Here is a 16,211-nt window from a genome sequence, read left to right as displayed (position 1 = left end):
TGGAACGTCACTGGTATGTTCCATTTCGTTGCTGTAGGACCTGCTCCTTCAGTTACTTCAGACCAGGAAGATCCTCTGCCTGTCCTTTTTAGTTGTTTCTAATGCCCTCGTGATGAAGTCATAATTGTTTTACCTGTCGAATATATAATGGGGACGATGATCCAGCCCTTCTCTGAAATACATATTCCCACTCAATTTGTCCGAAATTTCCTTGGCTGATCCAATGAAGATAAAATGACTACAGCTGCCATCATGAATTTTGGACACATGATACACATTCATGGATCCTTGTGACGATTCAGGGCATCTCATGTGTGTGGCTGTTTCATTCCACTTCCTCTCTCTCTTTACCTTTTGAAAATGGTGGTAATTGGTCCTGCATTTCAAAAAAGGCGAGAGCTGAAGTTTCTTGTCTTTTAGTTGGAAATGAGATGAGCACTGATGGGGTTCCTTTCGTTACCTTATTTATTCGTTAGGGATCAACTCTCCTCTGCCGTATGAATATTGCCAGTCCTATTCTCTCGCACCTTCTACGAAGAAAAAGCATAAAGGCACGACACAAAGCTATCATCTAGATATAGAGAATACTACTACTAATGGACAATTTCTCAAGTATTCTATCTTCCTGATGCTGATCGTCATTCAATCGGCCACTGGAAATTTCCTTTGCCGGATAGGAGGAGGAGGTTGCTTTCAGAATTGTAGGAGAAATAAGCAGTAACAAATTTTGCTCAATTGGTTTGCAACAGTTGTAAATTGCCTTTACTCGGTCAATTCAATTGGTCACATAACTTGTTGGATTATAGAGCTGCAAGGATACAAAAGAACTTCAGCTGCCGAATGGAGAGCATTTCTGAACTCAATCTAAAGCGACAGCTAGTAAACTTCGCCGGCCTTGCACACATTTGATACTTGCCTATTTGAAACTGAGGACATCTTTTGTCTACTACCAGAGAAATTTTGTATATGAAGAGAGCACCACACAAAAGAGGAAAAAAAAAAGGGGAAACTTTTGTATATGCAGAGGTTCCTCGCTTTGATTTCTTTTTCTAACGTTTCCGGAAAAAAAAAAAAAAATTGGTGCGCTATCGCTATTTCATGAAAATTTGGTGCCTGGGCTCGAAAGTTGAAACAGATTATTGTACTCTTAGCACGTGATTTAGTCAATGTTGGACGGATATGCCAATAATAGCATGGCTGCACTTCTTGGAATTTTCTTTACAAATTTTTTTAAATCTTGAACGTTGAATGTTGGACGGATAAGTCAATACTCCATTATATAGATGGGCAGGGACGACGATGACCAATTACCAATAATGTAACATTCCCATTTGGATTCTAGATTTCTACCGGAGTATATAATAGTACTCTACTAGAGATGTTTTCTATAAACAAAGATTAAAAAAAAAGAAAAAGAAAAATTAGTTCTTTTTGTTGTCTTCAAACTCACTGGAACTCCTCCTTGTGTGAAGTCCAATTGAATTGAATCCTGTGACTTTCTCTGCCATGTTACACCACCACATCATTAATATGTCTCCTCTGATCATTCTTTCTCAACCCAGCACATTTGCCAGAAGTGGGTTCAAGTTCTTGAAAAGATTATGAATGAGTGGGTAGGACCGCCAGAAATGAATGAGAAATTGAGGCAATTTGAGGCCGTGGGCTTGTGGGACGCACAGCTTTGCATTGCATGCACTTGGTTAATGGTGGACTTCAAACAAACTGCTTTAAGGAGTTTTAGATTTCCTCCCGCAATCAAATAGTAATCAGTAACCAATCCTTAAAATAATACTACTAATTGAAGCACCATGTATGTAGCCTATCCAAACAAACTAACAAATACTATGCAGATAAGTCCACAGAAATCACAGAACAAAGAGAAGTTGCATGATGGCTATCGGAGCTGAAGTACCTTGAGTTCAACATCCCTTGAAACAACTAAACCCTTTTTTCAAGTTGTTGCCTGGCATATTCTTTTGTAGTTTGTTCATCGTCCATTTCCCAAGAATTTTGGGGTGACTGAATATGACTATAAATATATATATTTTTTTCCCTCAAGGGCAGTGGCATTTTCAGGGAAGAACTTGACAAGTGCAACTCCACGAGTGCAACCATGCATGGTAGCCAGATAACATCTGAACACTTTCTCAAGTTTCATGGAGTAGTAGCTTTTTCTTTAACCTTCTGCCTTTCCAATCTCTTTGATTTCATGTGCCCATCTCAACTGTAACTTGTAAAACAGATAATGCGCACGGGGCGGCCAGAAATGTTGTTGACCGACTCTATTTATTTAAGAGTAAAATATCAAAAAACTCCTTATAGTTTGTTAAATGTTTAATTTAACTCCGTCTGATTTGGAAACCTACAGCATAGCTCTTTATGATTTCAATTAAATTAAAAATTGGATGGAAAACATCCAATCTAACGGTTATACGTGAAATGTCAATATTGCCCCTACATAAATGAACTCCCTATGGTTTGTCCAATATTCAATTTAACTCCCACTAGTTTGAAAAACTACACTATAACTTCCTGTAGTTTCGACTAAATTGAAAATTGAATTGAAAACATCTCATGTATGGTAGAGGCAATATTGACATTTCATAGATAACCATAAGATTGAATGCTTTCTGTCCAATTTTCAATTTAGTCGAAACCATAAGGAGTTATAGTATAGGTTTCCTAATAAGAGGGAGTTAAATTGAACATTTATCAATTCACTGGGAATTTTTTTGGTATATTACCCTTTACTTTAAGAATCTCGCTTATTGCCAAAAAATCAAAGGAAAAATTACTGACACAAACCCAGATTATCTGACTATTCCTTCCCACAAATAAAAAGTAATCGGTTCCAAAACATAAAAAGAAAAGGAAATGGTTATCTCTTTCTCTAATAATTAAGAATACGCAAAAAAAAAAAAAAAAGAACGTAAAATTGAGTCTATGGAATTAAACTTTTATTTTAGGCAATTTAGTCCTAAAGTTTTATTCTTGTTAATTGAGTGATGCAGTTGTTTGACCAAAACATGATTATTTTCGGCACTAGCAAGGGCCAATTTCAAAAGCAATCACGTCTCTAAGTTGATCATCTTCACCATTTATTCAACGAGTATGTTTTGTTTTTGACGAATAAGTGACATCATTGATCAAACAAACAAGTTGACCATATTGATCATTTGTGTTATATATATATATATATATATATATATATATCTGTGTGTGTGTGTGTGAAACCACATCCTCATATGTAAAAAAATTAAAAAAAATATATGTAACTTTTTTTATTTTCTTAACAATTGTGTACATTTGAATGAGTGTGTGTGTACATCTTCGTTGTTAATATAGTACAAACGATTACAAGTGCGTGAGTTTGACAAGCAGAGTAGGCAAAGTAATTGTCTTTTTTCTTGCTATTTTAGATTTATAGAGAGGCATCAAAATGGGGAGGAATAATAACCAATTACCAATGTAACAATCCCTAAAATTAAAGTTAGCAGTTCCTTAATCCCAGCTTGTCACAACATCAAAACGTCCGTCTCATTAGTTATTGGGCCGTTGTAATCAAAATACAAGCAGCTAAAAAGCCTAAGCTGTCCATGCCGTCTCGGTTGCTCTTTCACTGGATATGGGCCCAACCATTTTTCGTTCTTTAATCACATGAAAAGGGGCATAATTACTTGACGGTGTGATTCTACAGAGCAAATCTCATCAATTTGTTTCTTGAGGCTCTTGAAAGAAAAGAAACAAGTTATTTTAAATATTATTATTTCAAATAATATTTTACTTGAATCGCAAATACAATTTTCAATTTATTAAATAGAAGGGAAACGAGAAATTAGAAGTAGTAGTAGTAGTATTATGAACTAGGCTATTATTTTTTACAAAAGAAAGAACTCAAATATCGGAGAACAAGAAGTGATCTGAGATCTCTAGCTATTACTTACATTCTACATGGTACATGAAACTAGGAATACTATCCCGTGTCATATTGCAATCTAGATTCTGTAATGGTTTACGTAGTAGACATTTTATATATAATATATATACTACAAAAAAAAAAAAAAAAAAGCAAGGAAGTATGAATACGTTGAGTTGGTGTGATTTTACAAGTCAAAGATTTTGGTGGCAAGTCCCCCCACCGAGCTGATCCACCAGCTCTCCCAACAATTCCTCAAAAATTTGTATCTCGAATTCTCCACTGATCTCTCTGTAGCCTTCAAACTTCTGAATCTCCTTGCTCAGTGGTATCCAATTCGACCGAATCGTGTCTTTTTCTGCCAATTCGCAAATTTCACCCCACATGTTGGCAGAATTATTCTGCCTTCCACGATCATTCTTCCTCAACTCAACGCATTTGCCTTCGCTGCGAGTCCTAGATTTACCAGAAGCATTGCTTGTCAAACTCTTATCAACGTACTGATGATTCAGCTTCCTATAATTCTCGAGTTCTTCTGTTAAAGTCCTCCTTGACTTTGAATTCGTCAATCGTGAGAGCCCCTCTGTCGCAACATATTCAAAACTCAGCCAGAGAGCAATGAAGTTCACTAAAGTTATACTACTATAGTTAATATTGAAAGAAAAATCGAATTTAGAAGAAAAAAATGTGAAGCTAGGGGTATAAGAAGCAAACCTGAGCTCGTAACTTCTGGATCACATGGGAATTTCACGATATCCAAAACAGAATTTGGGCTGGAATTTTCAGAATCAGAGCAATCTGATTCTACTTTCTTTACTGGCAAGCAATCATCTTTTCTCTTCTTCATCCTTCTTCTCCTTCCTAATTCATTCTCAGGTTTGCGGTTTATGGGCTTTGCCCTGTTTTCGACTTCCTTCCCCTCAAATGAATTTTGGGAAGAACTAATACTCAGTGGACGAATACCGTCGCTCATTACTTCAGAAACAGCTCTTTGAGAAGCCTTCCTAGAATCCGTCGTCCGCTCTTGCTTCTCATTATTTAAAACATTCATGGGATCTTGATTTTCTTTATTCTTTTCATAAGCATTCTCCCTGCTCCTCGTACTATTCTGGGATTTATCGTTTGCTCCTCTGCCTCTTTGCTTCTTCTGCTTCGAACCCGTCTCCGATTTCCTACTTTCACCTACAATATTCTCAAAGCTAAGAACAAAAAAATTCTCATCTTCTAGCTCAAGAAATGTGGGAGCAGTCTCCCTGAAGCTCTTCACGCGTCTATGCCTCCCCTGAATTGACACAAGCTCCTTCATCAAATCCACAGAATTCATCGACCGGCTACGTGCAATTGAACTCGGACTTTTTTCAGCGGCAGAAAAATCGGTCTGAGGCAGCAATGATTCTAAACCCATTAGCCTTGCCACGATGCACGGTGTGGCGGAGGACTCAGCCCTCTCCTCTGCACTTACAGTACTAGTACATTGTAGCCTGTCAAGCTCCACGGAGACAGAGTCGTGGTCGGTGTCTTTGAAGTGATCAGAGGGGTGCGTGGGAAGGCTTTTAAGGCAAAGAAGTCGGCGGAAGACCCCGGCAATGCACCCAGCTGGGGTGCTTCTGGAATTGTGGACATTGCCACCGAAAGAAGTGGAGGCAGTGGTGGAGGTGATGGTCGAGGAGGCGGTGGATGAAGAGGAAGTCAAGAACTTCATGTTCTTGATCAAGTGGAAGGGCTCTTTTGTGTTTGAACGAGAAGTACGAGAAAAAAGAAGAAAGAAAAAGTCAGTTAGAGAGTTGAATTATTTGGAGTTGGAACTGGCAAAGAGAACAGTGAATGCGAGGAAAAGCGAATGGAGAAAAGCTAAGATAGATTTGAATGTTGGGAGGGATGGGAGACAGTGAAGCGGTGGTGGCGGGCTTTACATTTGAATCTAAAGGGCATTGTATATTGTAATGTAATGTAAGCAGTTTGATGGAGAAAGGAAGGAAGTTATGTTCCCACGCGCTACGAGCAGTCAATTTGTGCAATTTGTCTTATCCGAATTGGCTCCATCAAATGGTGTGTACCGCTAACGACTGAGCATGCCTACCTTGGCAATCAGTCATAGCATCTGTCGAACAAAGGCTGCATGGAGTGGAGTTTTGGTCTGAAATCCGAATGGACTCTAAGAGATCATTCTGCTACTATTAGATCATGATTAGATTTGGCTTGCATTGCTCTCAATGGGATTGAATCAAGTGAGATGCAGTGTAATGATGAATAGAATTTGTTGCCATTTACGACCAAGAATCATTGGATAATCTCGAAACAAGTACTGGTGCAACTAATTAAGACAATCTATAGGATTGTTCAGGTTGATGCTTTTCTTGCAATGTATCTAATTAATAATGTCTATAAACCAAATGGTCGAATTAGAAACGTTTTCGCTGGTAAAACGCTTTCTTCTTTCCATGCGTGCAGGTGAATGTGGGAGGATGAGGTCAAGAGAGAGGACTGTAGAAGGCGGAATAGAGAGTCAAGATGGTGAGAGTGGAAAGGGCAGACTGGGTGAAAATTGTCAGGGAGGACAATAGTGAGTGGGGGAAAAATTCTTTTTGGGCATTGGGAGGTGGGGTTTGCTGATCGATCAGCCGAAGAAACTGACCTTGCCTGCTTGGACTTTCAACTATGCCTGTTACAGTGTACACACACTGCCAAGCGCCAACTACTTTTTTGTATATTCAATTTTTGTTTCGGTCCCCGTGGCCGTGTTAGCAAACAATTTAATGCCAAAGGGTCCTTAAAAAGTGAATCCTTCAGTCACCCACCCTGCCTTCAGACTTCGGACTTGGGGCCTGCAACCGTCCCCGACAAATTTTCTCTTCATCAACAGCGCGTAACTTCTTTTGTTCACCGTGTAACTTTTTTCCACAGGTTGTATTTTCACAACAGATAGTGGTGAGCCCCACACTTAGCGCGAAAATCGAGTTACCACTTGTTATCTGAGCCGCACATTTTTTTGAGGTCCAATCTGGACCATGAACCGTGCAGGGACGGTCATACTGATGACCGTCCCTGCCCCAAATCCGAAGACTTCAATTCTCTGTTTTTCTTGTTCCCCTTTTCTACTTCATGCTTCCCATTTCCAGCTTCCAGTTCCAGGTTCAGAAGAATTTGCAGATTGCGGAGTCCGAAAAGATTCTTTGGATTCGAACTGGGTTTCCTTTTCCTTAACTTGTTACTACTATTATTCAAAGTGCTAGTAGATAGCACGCACAACCCTTTGGGCCACCTCAATGAAAATGACTACTACTCAATAACGCTGAGTTTCATTTTCTATTCTACCATAGATACACCTTTTAATTATGCTCAACGAGGGACTTAGTCCCGTTTTAGTGGATGCTCAATGGTTAGTTAACTTGGTTCAATTGGCTAGGATTTGCATTAAAGACTTTTTTTGGGCACTATGAGACTTTCTTGCTGGTAGGTTAAGAATTTGAATTCCCGTCCAGGCAGGCAGTAATTAAATTTTTATTTGGGCTACCATGGGCCCAGAGTTAAGGACCTTAATAGTACTCGACACCCTCTACTTTAAAAAAGAAAAAAAGAAAAAAAAAAAAAAAAAAAGGCGGCTCTATCTAGTGTGGCCTCTGGGCCTAGAGTAAAGACTTGATGTGCTCTACTTTCTCTCAAGGTTTGTAAAATCGGGATCCTACGTAGGATCGATTTTAGTTTCACAGGATCGGATCGTAGGATCGGATCGTAGAATCGTAAGATCCTACCAAAAGCTCTTAATTGCAATTAAAGGTTGCAATTCTTTGATAAATTACAAATATACCACAAATATTTTCATTTATTTGCAAAATGGAGCTTCGTATTTCACAAATTTACAAAAAATTGTAGGATCGTACGATCCTACGATCCTACGATCCTATACGATCCTGAACGATCCTGAACGATCCTACACGATCCTGCTACGATTCTATGCGATCCTGCAAAAAATTAATATGATTTGCGACTCTGCATACGATCCGGATCGATTTTGGTTATCCGGATCGTAGGATCGTACGATCCTACGATCCGGATCGCGATTTTGACAACTATGCTTTCTCTTCTCCAATGACTAGGCTCAAACCAGTGGCCATTACGAGACAAGTATAGTGCTTTCTTTTCCCGTCGAAACAAAAAAAAGAAAAAGTATTTATTAGAGAAGTAGGCTCGGATTGGGCTTTATTTTTCCAAATTTATTTGCTTACATCATCATTACAATTTCCAATACACCTTTTTACCTTCTCAATTACCTTTTTATCTCACATACATCACATCACAAAAAGTGCTACAGTAAAAATATCTCTAATAATTCACAATTCAAACAGACCCGTCCGTTTAACTGTTTTTATTCTAAAAGCTAAAAATTGTAGCGCACTTTAAAGTTATTTGGTGTAAAAGTGAGTTTTCTCCCTCAGTCCCTCAATAGTCTAGTTAGAAAATATTACAAAAATTTCTCTCTCTCTCTCTTTCCCCCCCTATTATTTATGGGATACTTGCACTTTGCACTTCTTTTCGGAAAGATTTATTTTAGTCGAAATTGAGTGAATTGTTATTTTTTTCCCCCTCCCCTCAAAGCAGCACAAAACGAGTAATAGAATAGAATAATGGAACACACAAAGATGCTGCCTTGGTGCAAAACTGGACGTGATACACAAACAAAACAAAGCTGCTGAAAAGAATGGCAAAGTTGTGTCTTAAAACGTGTTGGATAAAACAGGAACAAAATTTAGCTTCTTTAGCTCGATTTAATTCAAATTTCAATGTCTCAAAAATGGGTAGTATTACATCTTCAATGGAATTAAAACACCAAACTGGCAAACTTTAGTTCCAACTTCTAATGAACAGATGCAAGTTGTACTTATCAACTATACTATAGTCTAGTATAACATTATCATAAAAAGCTGCTGAATTGTCGAGCCATCAGGACCAGAAGTTGGCTCCAAACAGATTGTGAATGGCTCTAAAGCCTTGTATTATTTCTCTGGTCTGCAACTCGTAGACTCCGTGGGATTGGGGGGGTTACTGATCCTTGCTCTTATGATGGGATCCGTTGAGATTTGGGTCGGTCTGGTAAAACACGATGTCTCCTGTGTCGCTAACGTAGTGATCTTGACTGATACTTCTGACCAGATTTTCAATCAAGTGCAATGGAATTGGCCCAGATTTTCTGGGCTCTCGATAGTACTTGCCTAGGACTGGCTTAGCTGCCCTTGTCTGCGTCCAGACAAAAAAAAGAAAACAAACCAGAATATGACAATCTACCATTTAAGTAATTGATTAAGGACAATCACGAGAACGAATAAGGAGAGAGGGGGGGGGGGGGTAAATTTTGAGTCATTACCGCCTCTACTAGATGATAATGTGGGATCTGAGGAAAGAGATGGTGTATAACGTGGGTGCCAATGTCGTGATGAATGTTGTTAAACAATCCGTAATCACGATCAACCGTGGTAAGGCCGCCTCTCAGGTAACTCCATTCCTGCTCCAAGGCAGCAAAAGACATTAGTAGTATTAATTTGAATGCCAACCTTGGTGGTGGGCTTTGAATTAGTTTTGCTGACAAAGTTGCAAAAAAAAAAAAAAGAATGCATGGTCCCTCGAGTCCTCAACCTGGTCCATGTCATTTTAATTTTGAGCCGTGAAATCAATAACAACGTTCTGGTACAATTTCAGTGAGATTAGTACCGTTCTGGAACAAAAGTAAACAGCAGGCCCCAACAAGGACAGGGACAACAGAAAAAAGTGTCCCAGTTTATTTAGAATTAGATTACCTGGCCACGGTACCAGGGAAGTTTCTGTTCATAGCCATGGTGGTGCAAGTATGTAACAAAGTCCAACCACATGACGAATACCTGAAAGTAATTCAAATTGCGATTACATATTATTATGAATTAGGAGAGATCTCAAAACAGAAAGTAATAATGTGAGTTACCAAGTAGGGAATGCCATAGATCTTAAGCATTTGCATGACACCAAACACTGCTGATAGACAGAAGAGGGAAACAAGCATCAGAGTCCAACAGACGGTTGATGTTACCACGTACTTCCTGTCACTGGGTTGGAACAAATCGCTGTATGGGTCGAAGTGAGAACCCGTTTTCCCTGGACTCCTGCTCCACTGTTACATAATTCCATTGCAATACAACGAGTTAATGCCACATCTAGGAGCAGTAAAGTTTCTGAACTGGGAAGTCTTAATAGTATATCTTACCAGGTATAGTGGATATGCAAACATCGGAAAAGGGATCTTGTAACGCATGAACTTAGTAGAGTAATCCAGATTCTTGTACGTCTTCTCCGGCAACTGAAACAAGGAAAGCAATTCAACAGCTGGTTCAGACTGATGGAGTTCTATCGTTTCCGGATATGGCATGTCATAAATCGGAAACTAAAAAACTGGAATTAGAAGGACAAGTCACTGAAACCATCGGGAGTGGTTCGATGCTTGCTCCTATAGTAGAGAAGGCGTGGCTCCCAATCGTCTCCTCCAGTTGTCGGGAAAAGGAGTGGGGGAACAATAAAACTGAAAGCCCATATTATTCGAAGAAAAAATGTCCGTAGAGGGCTTAAGGTAGAATATGAGGTTAGGAAAATTACCGGCACCCATGACTCATCTTTTTCAACATTTCCGTGGTTTTGATGATGAGTTCTGTGGCTGATTCTCCTGCAGATAGTGATTCAGGTCACATTGTGTGGAGTTGAATTTTTTTTTTTTTTTTTGGGTGGAGCCTAGCTCCAAGAAGAGAGTTTTTTTGAGGAACTAACCATCCATGGTAAGGGACAAGAATAGATGAATGCAGGATGTGTCCCACAAAACCGTTTAACGTTGGGTTGTTGGAAAAACTCCCATGCCCGCTGCAGTTCCAAGAAATTGGAGATTTGATTTAATTATCGCAGACCAAAACAAAGAAAAGAAAAGGAAAAATGGTGGTGATCAACTGGTGGGTGAAGAGATTGCAGTAGTTACCAATCATGGCCAAGAACAAAGATTGCCCAAAACATTGTTCCCTGAGCAGCCCAATAAACTGGCCAAACCATCCAATTGTCAAAGTGAAGTGCCAGTGCTATAAATCCAACCACTACAAGGAGGTCTCGAGCAACATAACTCAGAGACCTCCATGGATTCTTTACCCAGCAATGCTCAGGAATGGCCGCTCGAATGTCAGCAATCTTAAAAGGAGGCGATGCGCTTGGATCAAAATCAACTTCATCCATGTCTTTGCTAATGATACCGCTGCTGCTGTTCACCGGTCTCTCTGTCTCCTCGCACTCTCCCACCAATGCCCTACCAGGTTTAGTATTTTCAACTTGGCCCTTTTTGTCTGCCGAAAGCGGCGAAAGGGAGTGACCCAAATCTGTAAAAAGGTCGGTGAGCAAGAAAACCAACTTGAGAAGCGAAAAAGAGATTCTTGAAAGGGAATCAATCACTTTCTGCTCAAGTATGAATCTTGAATTTAAAAAAAAAAAAAAAGGGTTCAAATACGGTTACAATATTTTAGACTCTAGCACGACTACCAAGGGGGGGTGGGGTGGGGATCTTATGCACAGAGAGCATCGGCAACAGCAAATGCCAGATGGGTTCATTTTCAAGTGTGAGGAACTTGCTGCAAGTATATGTTAGTAATTACTTGTACTATTGTCTGTCGCCCGAAAATTTAAAGGCATTTTCACGCGGGTATCTCCAAATATAAAATACTAGTATATGGTAGAGCATCTCGTTTTCCCAGGACCTTACCTCACAATTTACAGAAGTACTTCTCCTTTTTCTAGGTTTGTCCATATCATTTTTTTTTTGGGGGTATTCATTTGATTTTACTAAATCTCTTAATGAATAGAGATTCTTTTTACATTAGCTAGCTACCTACGACATGTATTCTATTCCAATGCACTAGCACTATTACAGTATTACTACTGCCGGAGGGATTACCGCATAATAATCTCAAAGTATCCCCTCCCCGGCAGAACCCCCTATTTCGCCCAAGTTGTTTTGGAACCGACGCTGAATAGGGGACGGAGAGACAATGTGACAAGGGGGCAGATCGTTTTCAGTCTGTTCTTGGATTCTGATTTATACAAAATTAATTAATCTTGTAGTGCTGCTTGTGGTTGAATTTGTAAGTTGGGGGGGTAAAGGTGTTGCCATGATGCTAGGAAGACGACTGAAAGAACACAGCAAAGTACACTCACGCACTTGGCACCGAAAACTGAAGTTTGTTACATCCTATCCTATGTTTGGTTTGGGGCTGCCAAGTGTGAGCGCATATAATTTTAGCGGACTCCAATCTCCCATATTGACAGAAAGCGAAAGGTGCAATATGGTGGTGCCCCATGCAAAAGGCATCGGGGAAAAAGGAAAATTTTCTTACGAAAGGCAGGTTTTTCTGTTACTATACTTTGATGAAGAATTCCACTTTCTTGACAGACTTAGCATATAAACATATTGGAATCTTAGTAGCATGACAGAAAGACAGACAGTAGTGTAATTTTAAAAAGTAATAGTACATAAAATCGAAACAGGACAGGTACAATTAACCTTACTTTTTTTATGATTTACTGTACATTCACGTAACTTACTTTGTTTTATTTTATGATTTGAGTACAATAAAGTTATTTAAATGTACAACAAATTATGAAAAATGTACAACAATCTTATCAATTGTACCTGAGATCAACGATACCTGTTCAGATCAACCCGCGCAAGTAAAATATATATAAGGATCAGAAGATAAGATAATGATAAATTTAGATCGATGATTGGTGGCTACAAGTAGCGTGTAACTTCTAAAAACAGGACAACCAAATGGCAAAATGTATGTGTGCTAATTCCATTCCACAACGATGGTTGCATTTGCTTGAAATATAGAAATCCTCCACCGAATTTAACAGGAAAGACGAGAGAAAAAGCTAAGGAGAATTCTAGAATAATATGCTTACCAGATTGGAATTATTTCTTAAGAAACACGGAAAGATGTGCTCTTTGTTTATCACAAAGTAAAAAAAAAAGCAACAATTTGTCTCTTTGTTCATCACAAAGCGGCACAACCATGATTTTAGGCAACTTTTCACCGAAATAGAAAGTTAGAGAGCTAAGCATATGCATGACATGAATGTGGTTGATATTTTACCTTGACACATGTCGGCGGAAGAGCACCAGCTGCTGAGGGTCAAGGAAGGGGGAAGAGGGAGATTGAACAGGGGAATGACTTATTCCTCGATCAGCCAAGTCGGAGAAAGACAAACGAATTTGTGTCTGTTTCTCGGGGTGTCCGCCATGCAGGGATCCTCAAATTTATAAGGCAAAAAAAGTATCGATGGCCGGTGGAGATGCCCGTATTAAAAACGGTAAGAGCATTATACACGCCAGGAATGTATGAAATTTGCTTTGCAGCTATACACTAGTGAGTGACATGGACGATGTGTGCCCGTCGAACTCGGCCCTCCGTTGTCTTGACTCTCGTGGGGTTGTGCTTCTCCAGCTACTCCCACCATCGGTTTACTTCTACAATTTGGGTTCTCTCTCTTCATTTCCTTTTTTGGGAAATTTCCAAACGATTTTAGCCTTTCCCCTCTCTCTTTCTCTATTTTGGGGGCTGCTATTTACTTCATTCATTAACAAAAGCTAAGCTCGGTAAGGCCTTTTTGGTTGTTCAATTGTTGTAATCGAAACTATGGATCTCTGATAAAGGGGTATCCATAATTTTTCTTGAAATAATTCAGGATCAGTACGTGTCAGATCCTTAGTCCTACAACTTTGGAGTTTGGTTTCTGCTCTCCACGCATTTTAGAACAGTCATTTTAACAAGTTGCTCCCCAGATGGATTATCGACCTTGTGAACACTAAATTCCACATTGCAAGGGATATGAAAATACTCCCATCCAATCTCTACTTTCTTTGTATCCCTATTCATATTCTTACTAAGTCAGCTTCGAAATACCAGTAGTAGTGTTTCCGGGCGCTGGATTTCTTTTGGAATATTTACCCGGTATTCAAAGATTTCAATATTTATTCTCCCCTAAAACAGTATTTTTATTTATTTATTTCTTGGGTTCTGAATCAAAATATGGGTCCGCGTTATATATAATGTCTTTGGTTAATTTAATTTTATGTGTTGTGCTCGTGCTCGTGCTGGTGGAGCTCCGCGACAAGGACCCGAATGAATAGTTGTTAAACTCAAGCTGGATTTTTTTTAAAAAAAAAAAATTTCCTTGGGGCACGTGTCTCATTTTCTTCAATTTAAACATGCTACAATGAACTGTACCCAAATATGGACCTTTGAAGCGGCGGCCGGACTGAAGCCATTAGGTCAAAATTGCGTACTAGAGTTAACTACTAGTATTAGAACAGTGTGCTAACTGGAAAATTTTAGTTTGAGGGGGTGAAATACACACACATATATGCATATATATATATATATATATATATTTGGAGTCTTTTTGAAAAGTTTTGGAGACAAATAGCTTAATATGTATAGAAATTTTGAAAATTCCCAAACTTTTAAGAGAAGAGAGTATGATTTTTCTTGGAAGGACGAATAGCTAAATAAATATAAGAACTTTGAAAAATTTCAAAATTTGATAGAGACAAAGTATGAATTTTTAGAATTTGACAGGGACGGGGTTGGGGAGAATTTTTAGAATTTGACAGGGACCCTTGATTCGAAAAAATGGAGAAGTCCCTCAAACACGGGACACGCAACCCAATCACAGAGCCATTTCTCTGAGGTTAATTGTGCTTTGTGTGATGCATGTGTTGTATGACATTCAATCAAGCAGCCGCATAATTTGTTACCAAATATGTAGTTTTTATTTTTGTTAATCAAGTTACAAACGATGATGAGAATAATAAAAATAATTTTAAAAATTAATCCACAAATGATAGGTATTACGATTTTTAAAGATATTACGAACTAGCCCACAAAAATATGGCAGATAAAACTCACATATAATAAAATTTCAACCCACGATCCTACACATAGACATAGCGCTCTCTCTTAACATTTCAAGAATTATAAGTCTTGAATTCAAGTTTTCATATATGTTAATTTTTTCTCTCGCTATTTGTGAATTAATTTATATTAATTAATTAAATTTCTTCTACTTTCACGTAATAAACGTGAGATTGACACTGAATTTAATTTAGAATTGGGAAGTGGCAGTCTGGCGGAGAGGATCTCAACTTTGTGGTCCATAAGACAAGGGGGGGCCTCACAGGTTCAACCACACATTTCGCTCTCGGGCTTTTACAGCTTAGGAAATTGGGTAGGCGTTCTGACTTGTGTGAGGTGGGTTTGTCAGTAGTTTCAAGTTGAGCGTTAAGAGCTACGTCTCACGAAGCGAGAAGAGCCTTACTAACAGATTTCATAATTCTAAGTACGATTTCATAATTCAGTGACCATGCATACATTATTATTAGGTTAAAATAAATATTATATTATTTTAAAGATGAATTTCAATTTTAAATTTTACATATATATATATATGATAGATGTGTATCCAAATTCGATGAAAAAATTAACCTTGAAGTTTGAAAAATTAACCATAACGTTTATGATTCATTTTCTATGGGGTAATTGCAAGTTTGTATTAAAAAAGTAGGAAAACATTTTACATTCATTAAACTAGGAGGGGTAATCTTAAATGTTTGGTTCCCATGAAAAAGTGCAGGACAGTGTGTCGTTAATGTTGTTTGTCCTACCATCATTTTGTGGGTGAAGTCACACCAAAGTACCGTCCTTGCGTTGTACTACCATCATTTTGTGGGTGAAGTCACACCAAAGTGCGTTGTACTGTATCTTGCGTTTGAATTTTTTAAGTAAGATCATATTTAATTATGATAAATTGATGGAAGATAAAGTTTGAATCCTTGCCTCTCATCTCACATCAAGCCTTAATGCATTGGTGGTAGCCACCAATCCAAAAACTGTTGGTTTTTTCTTTTCTTTTTCACTTGCTTCATATTTAGTTGTGAAAAGAATCTGCCAATAAATATCACCCCGTTAAAAAGTAAAGATAAAATGGAGAGTGACGGAGAGAAATGCATTTGACAGGTTTTGGAGATTTTGGCTCAATGCAAGGATGGGATAATGAGAATGCCATCTCTCTCGCAGCTCTGACTGCCAAACGCGTAGCGAACATGGGCATGCCTAGAACAAGTGATGGACAGTTTCCACAATCTCATAACATCGCGGGCACTCATTGGATGGGAGTCTCTTTGCTCTGAAAAGACGCCTTTAGCATGTTGTTTAGTGCGCATTTGGCATTAAACATTTGTAGG

The 16,211-nt window shown here is 38.6% G+C and overlaps 2 protein-coding genes across 2 annotated transcripts; both read right to left on the bottom strand.

Moving 5' to 3' along the window:
- Nucleotides 1–3,959: 3,959 nt before the first annotated feature.
- On the bottom strand, nucleotides 3,960–5,618 carry LOC113774414. Its single transcript, XM_027318956.1, has 2 exons — nucleotides 4,631–5,618; nucleotides 3,960–4,499 (listed from the first exon to the last, which is right to left on the bottom strand). The coding sequence occupies exons 1-2, from the start codon at nucleotides 5,616–5,618 to the stop codon at nucleotides 4,111–4,113; spliced, it is 1,377 nt and encodes a 458-aa protein (XP_027174757.1). The 3' UTR covers nucleotides 3,960–4,110.
- Nucleotides 5,619–8,646: 3,028 nt separating this feature from the next.
- On the bottom strand, nucleotides 8,647–13,125 carry LOC113777892 (omega-3 fatty acid desaturase, endoplasmic reticulum-like). Its single transcript, XM_027323490.1, has 9 exons — nucleotides 13,063–13,125; nucleotides 10,905–11,292; nucleotides 10,703–10,792; nucleotides 10,535–10,601; nucleotides 10,149–10,241; nucleotides 9,870–10,055; nucleotides 9,709–9,789; nucleotides 9,279–9,416; nucleotides 8,647–9,151 (listed from the first exon to the last, which is right to left on the bottom strand). Exons 1-9 carry the CDS (start codon nucleotides 13,070–13,072, stop codon nucleotides 8,957–8,959), a joined length of 1,248 nt encoding a protein of 415 aa, XP_027179291.1. The 5' UTR covers nucleotides 13,073–13,125; the 3' UTR covers nucleotides 8,647–8,956.
- Nucleotides 13,126–16,211: the final 3,086 nt, after the last annotated feature.

This window comes from Coffea eugenioides, chromosome 1 (assembly GCF_003713205.1).
Source record: "Coffea eugenioides isolate CCC68of chromosome 1, Ceug_1.0, whole genome shotgun sequence".
NCBI lineage: Eukaryota > Viridiplantae > Streptophyta > Magnoliopsida > Gentianales > Rubiaceae > Coffea > Coffea eugenioides.
Note: the sequence above shows the minus strand (reverse complement) of the source record. Positions and strands in the feature narration are given on the sequence as shown.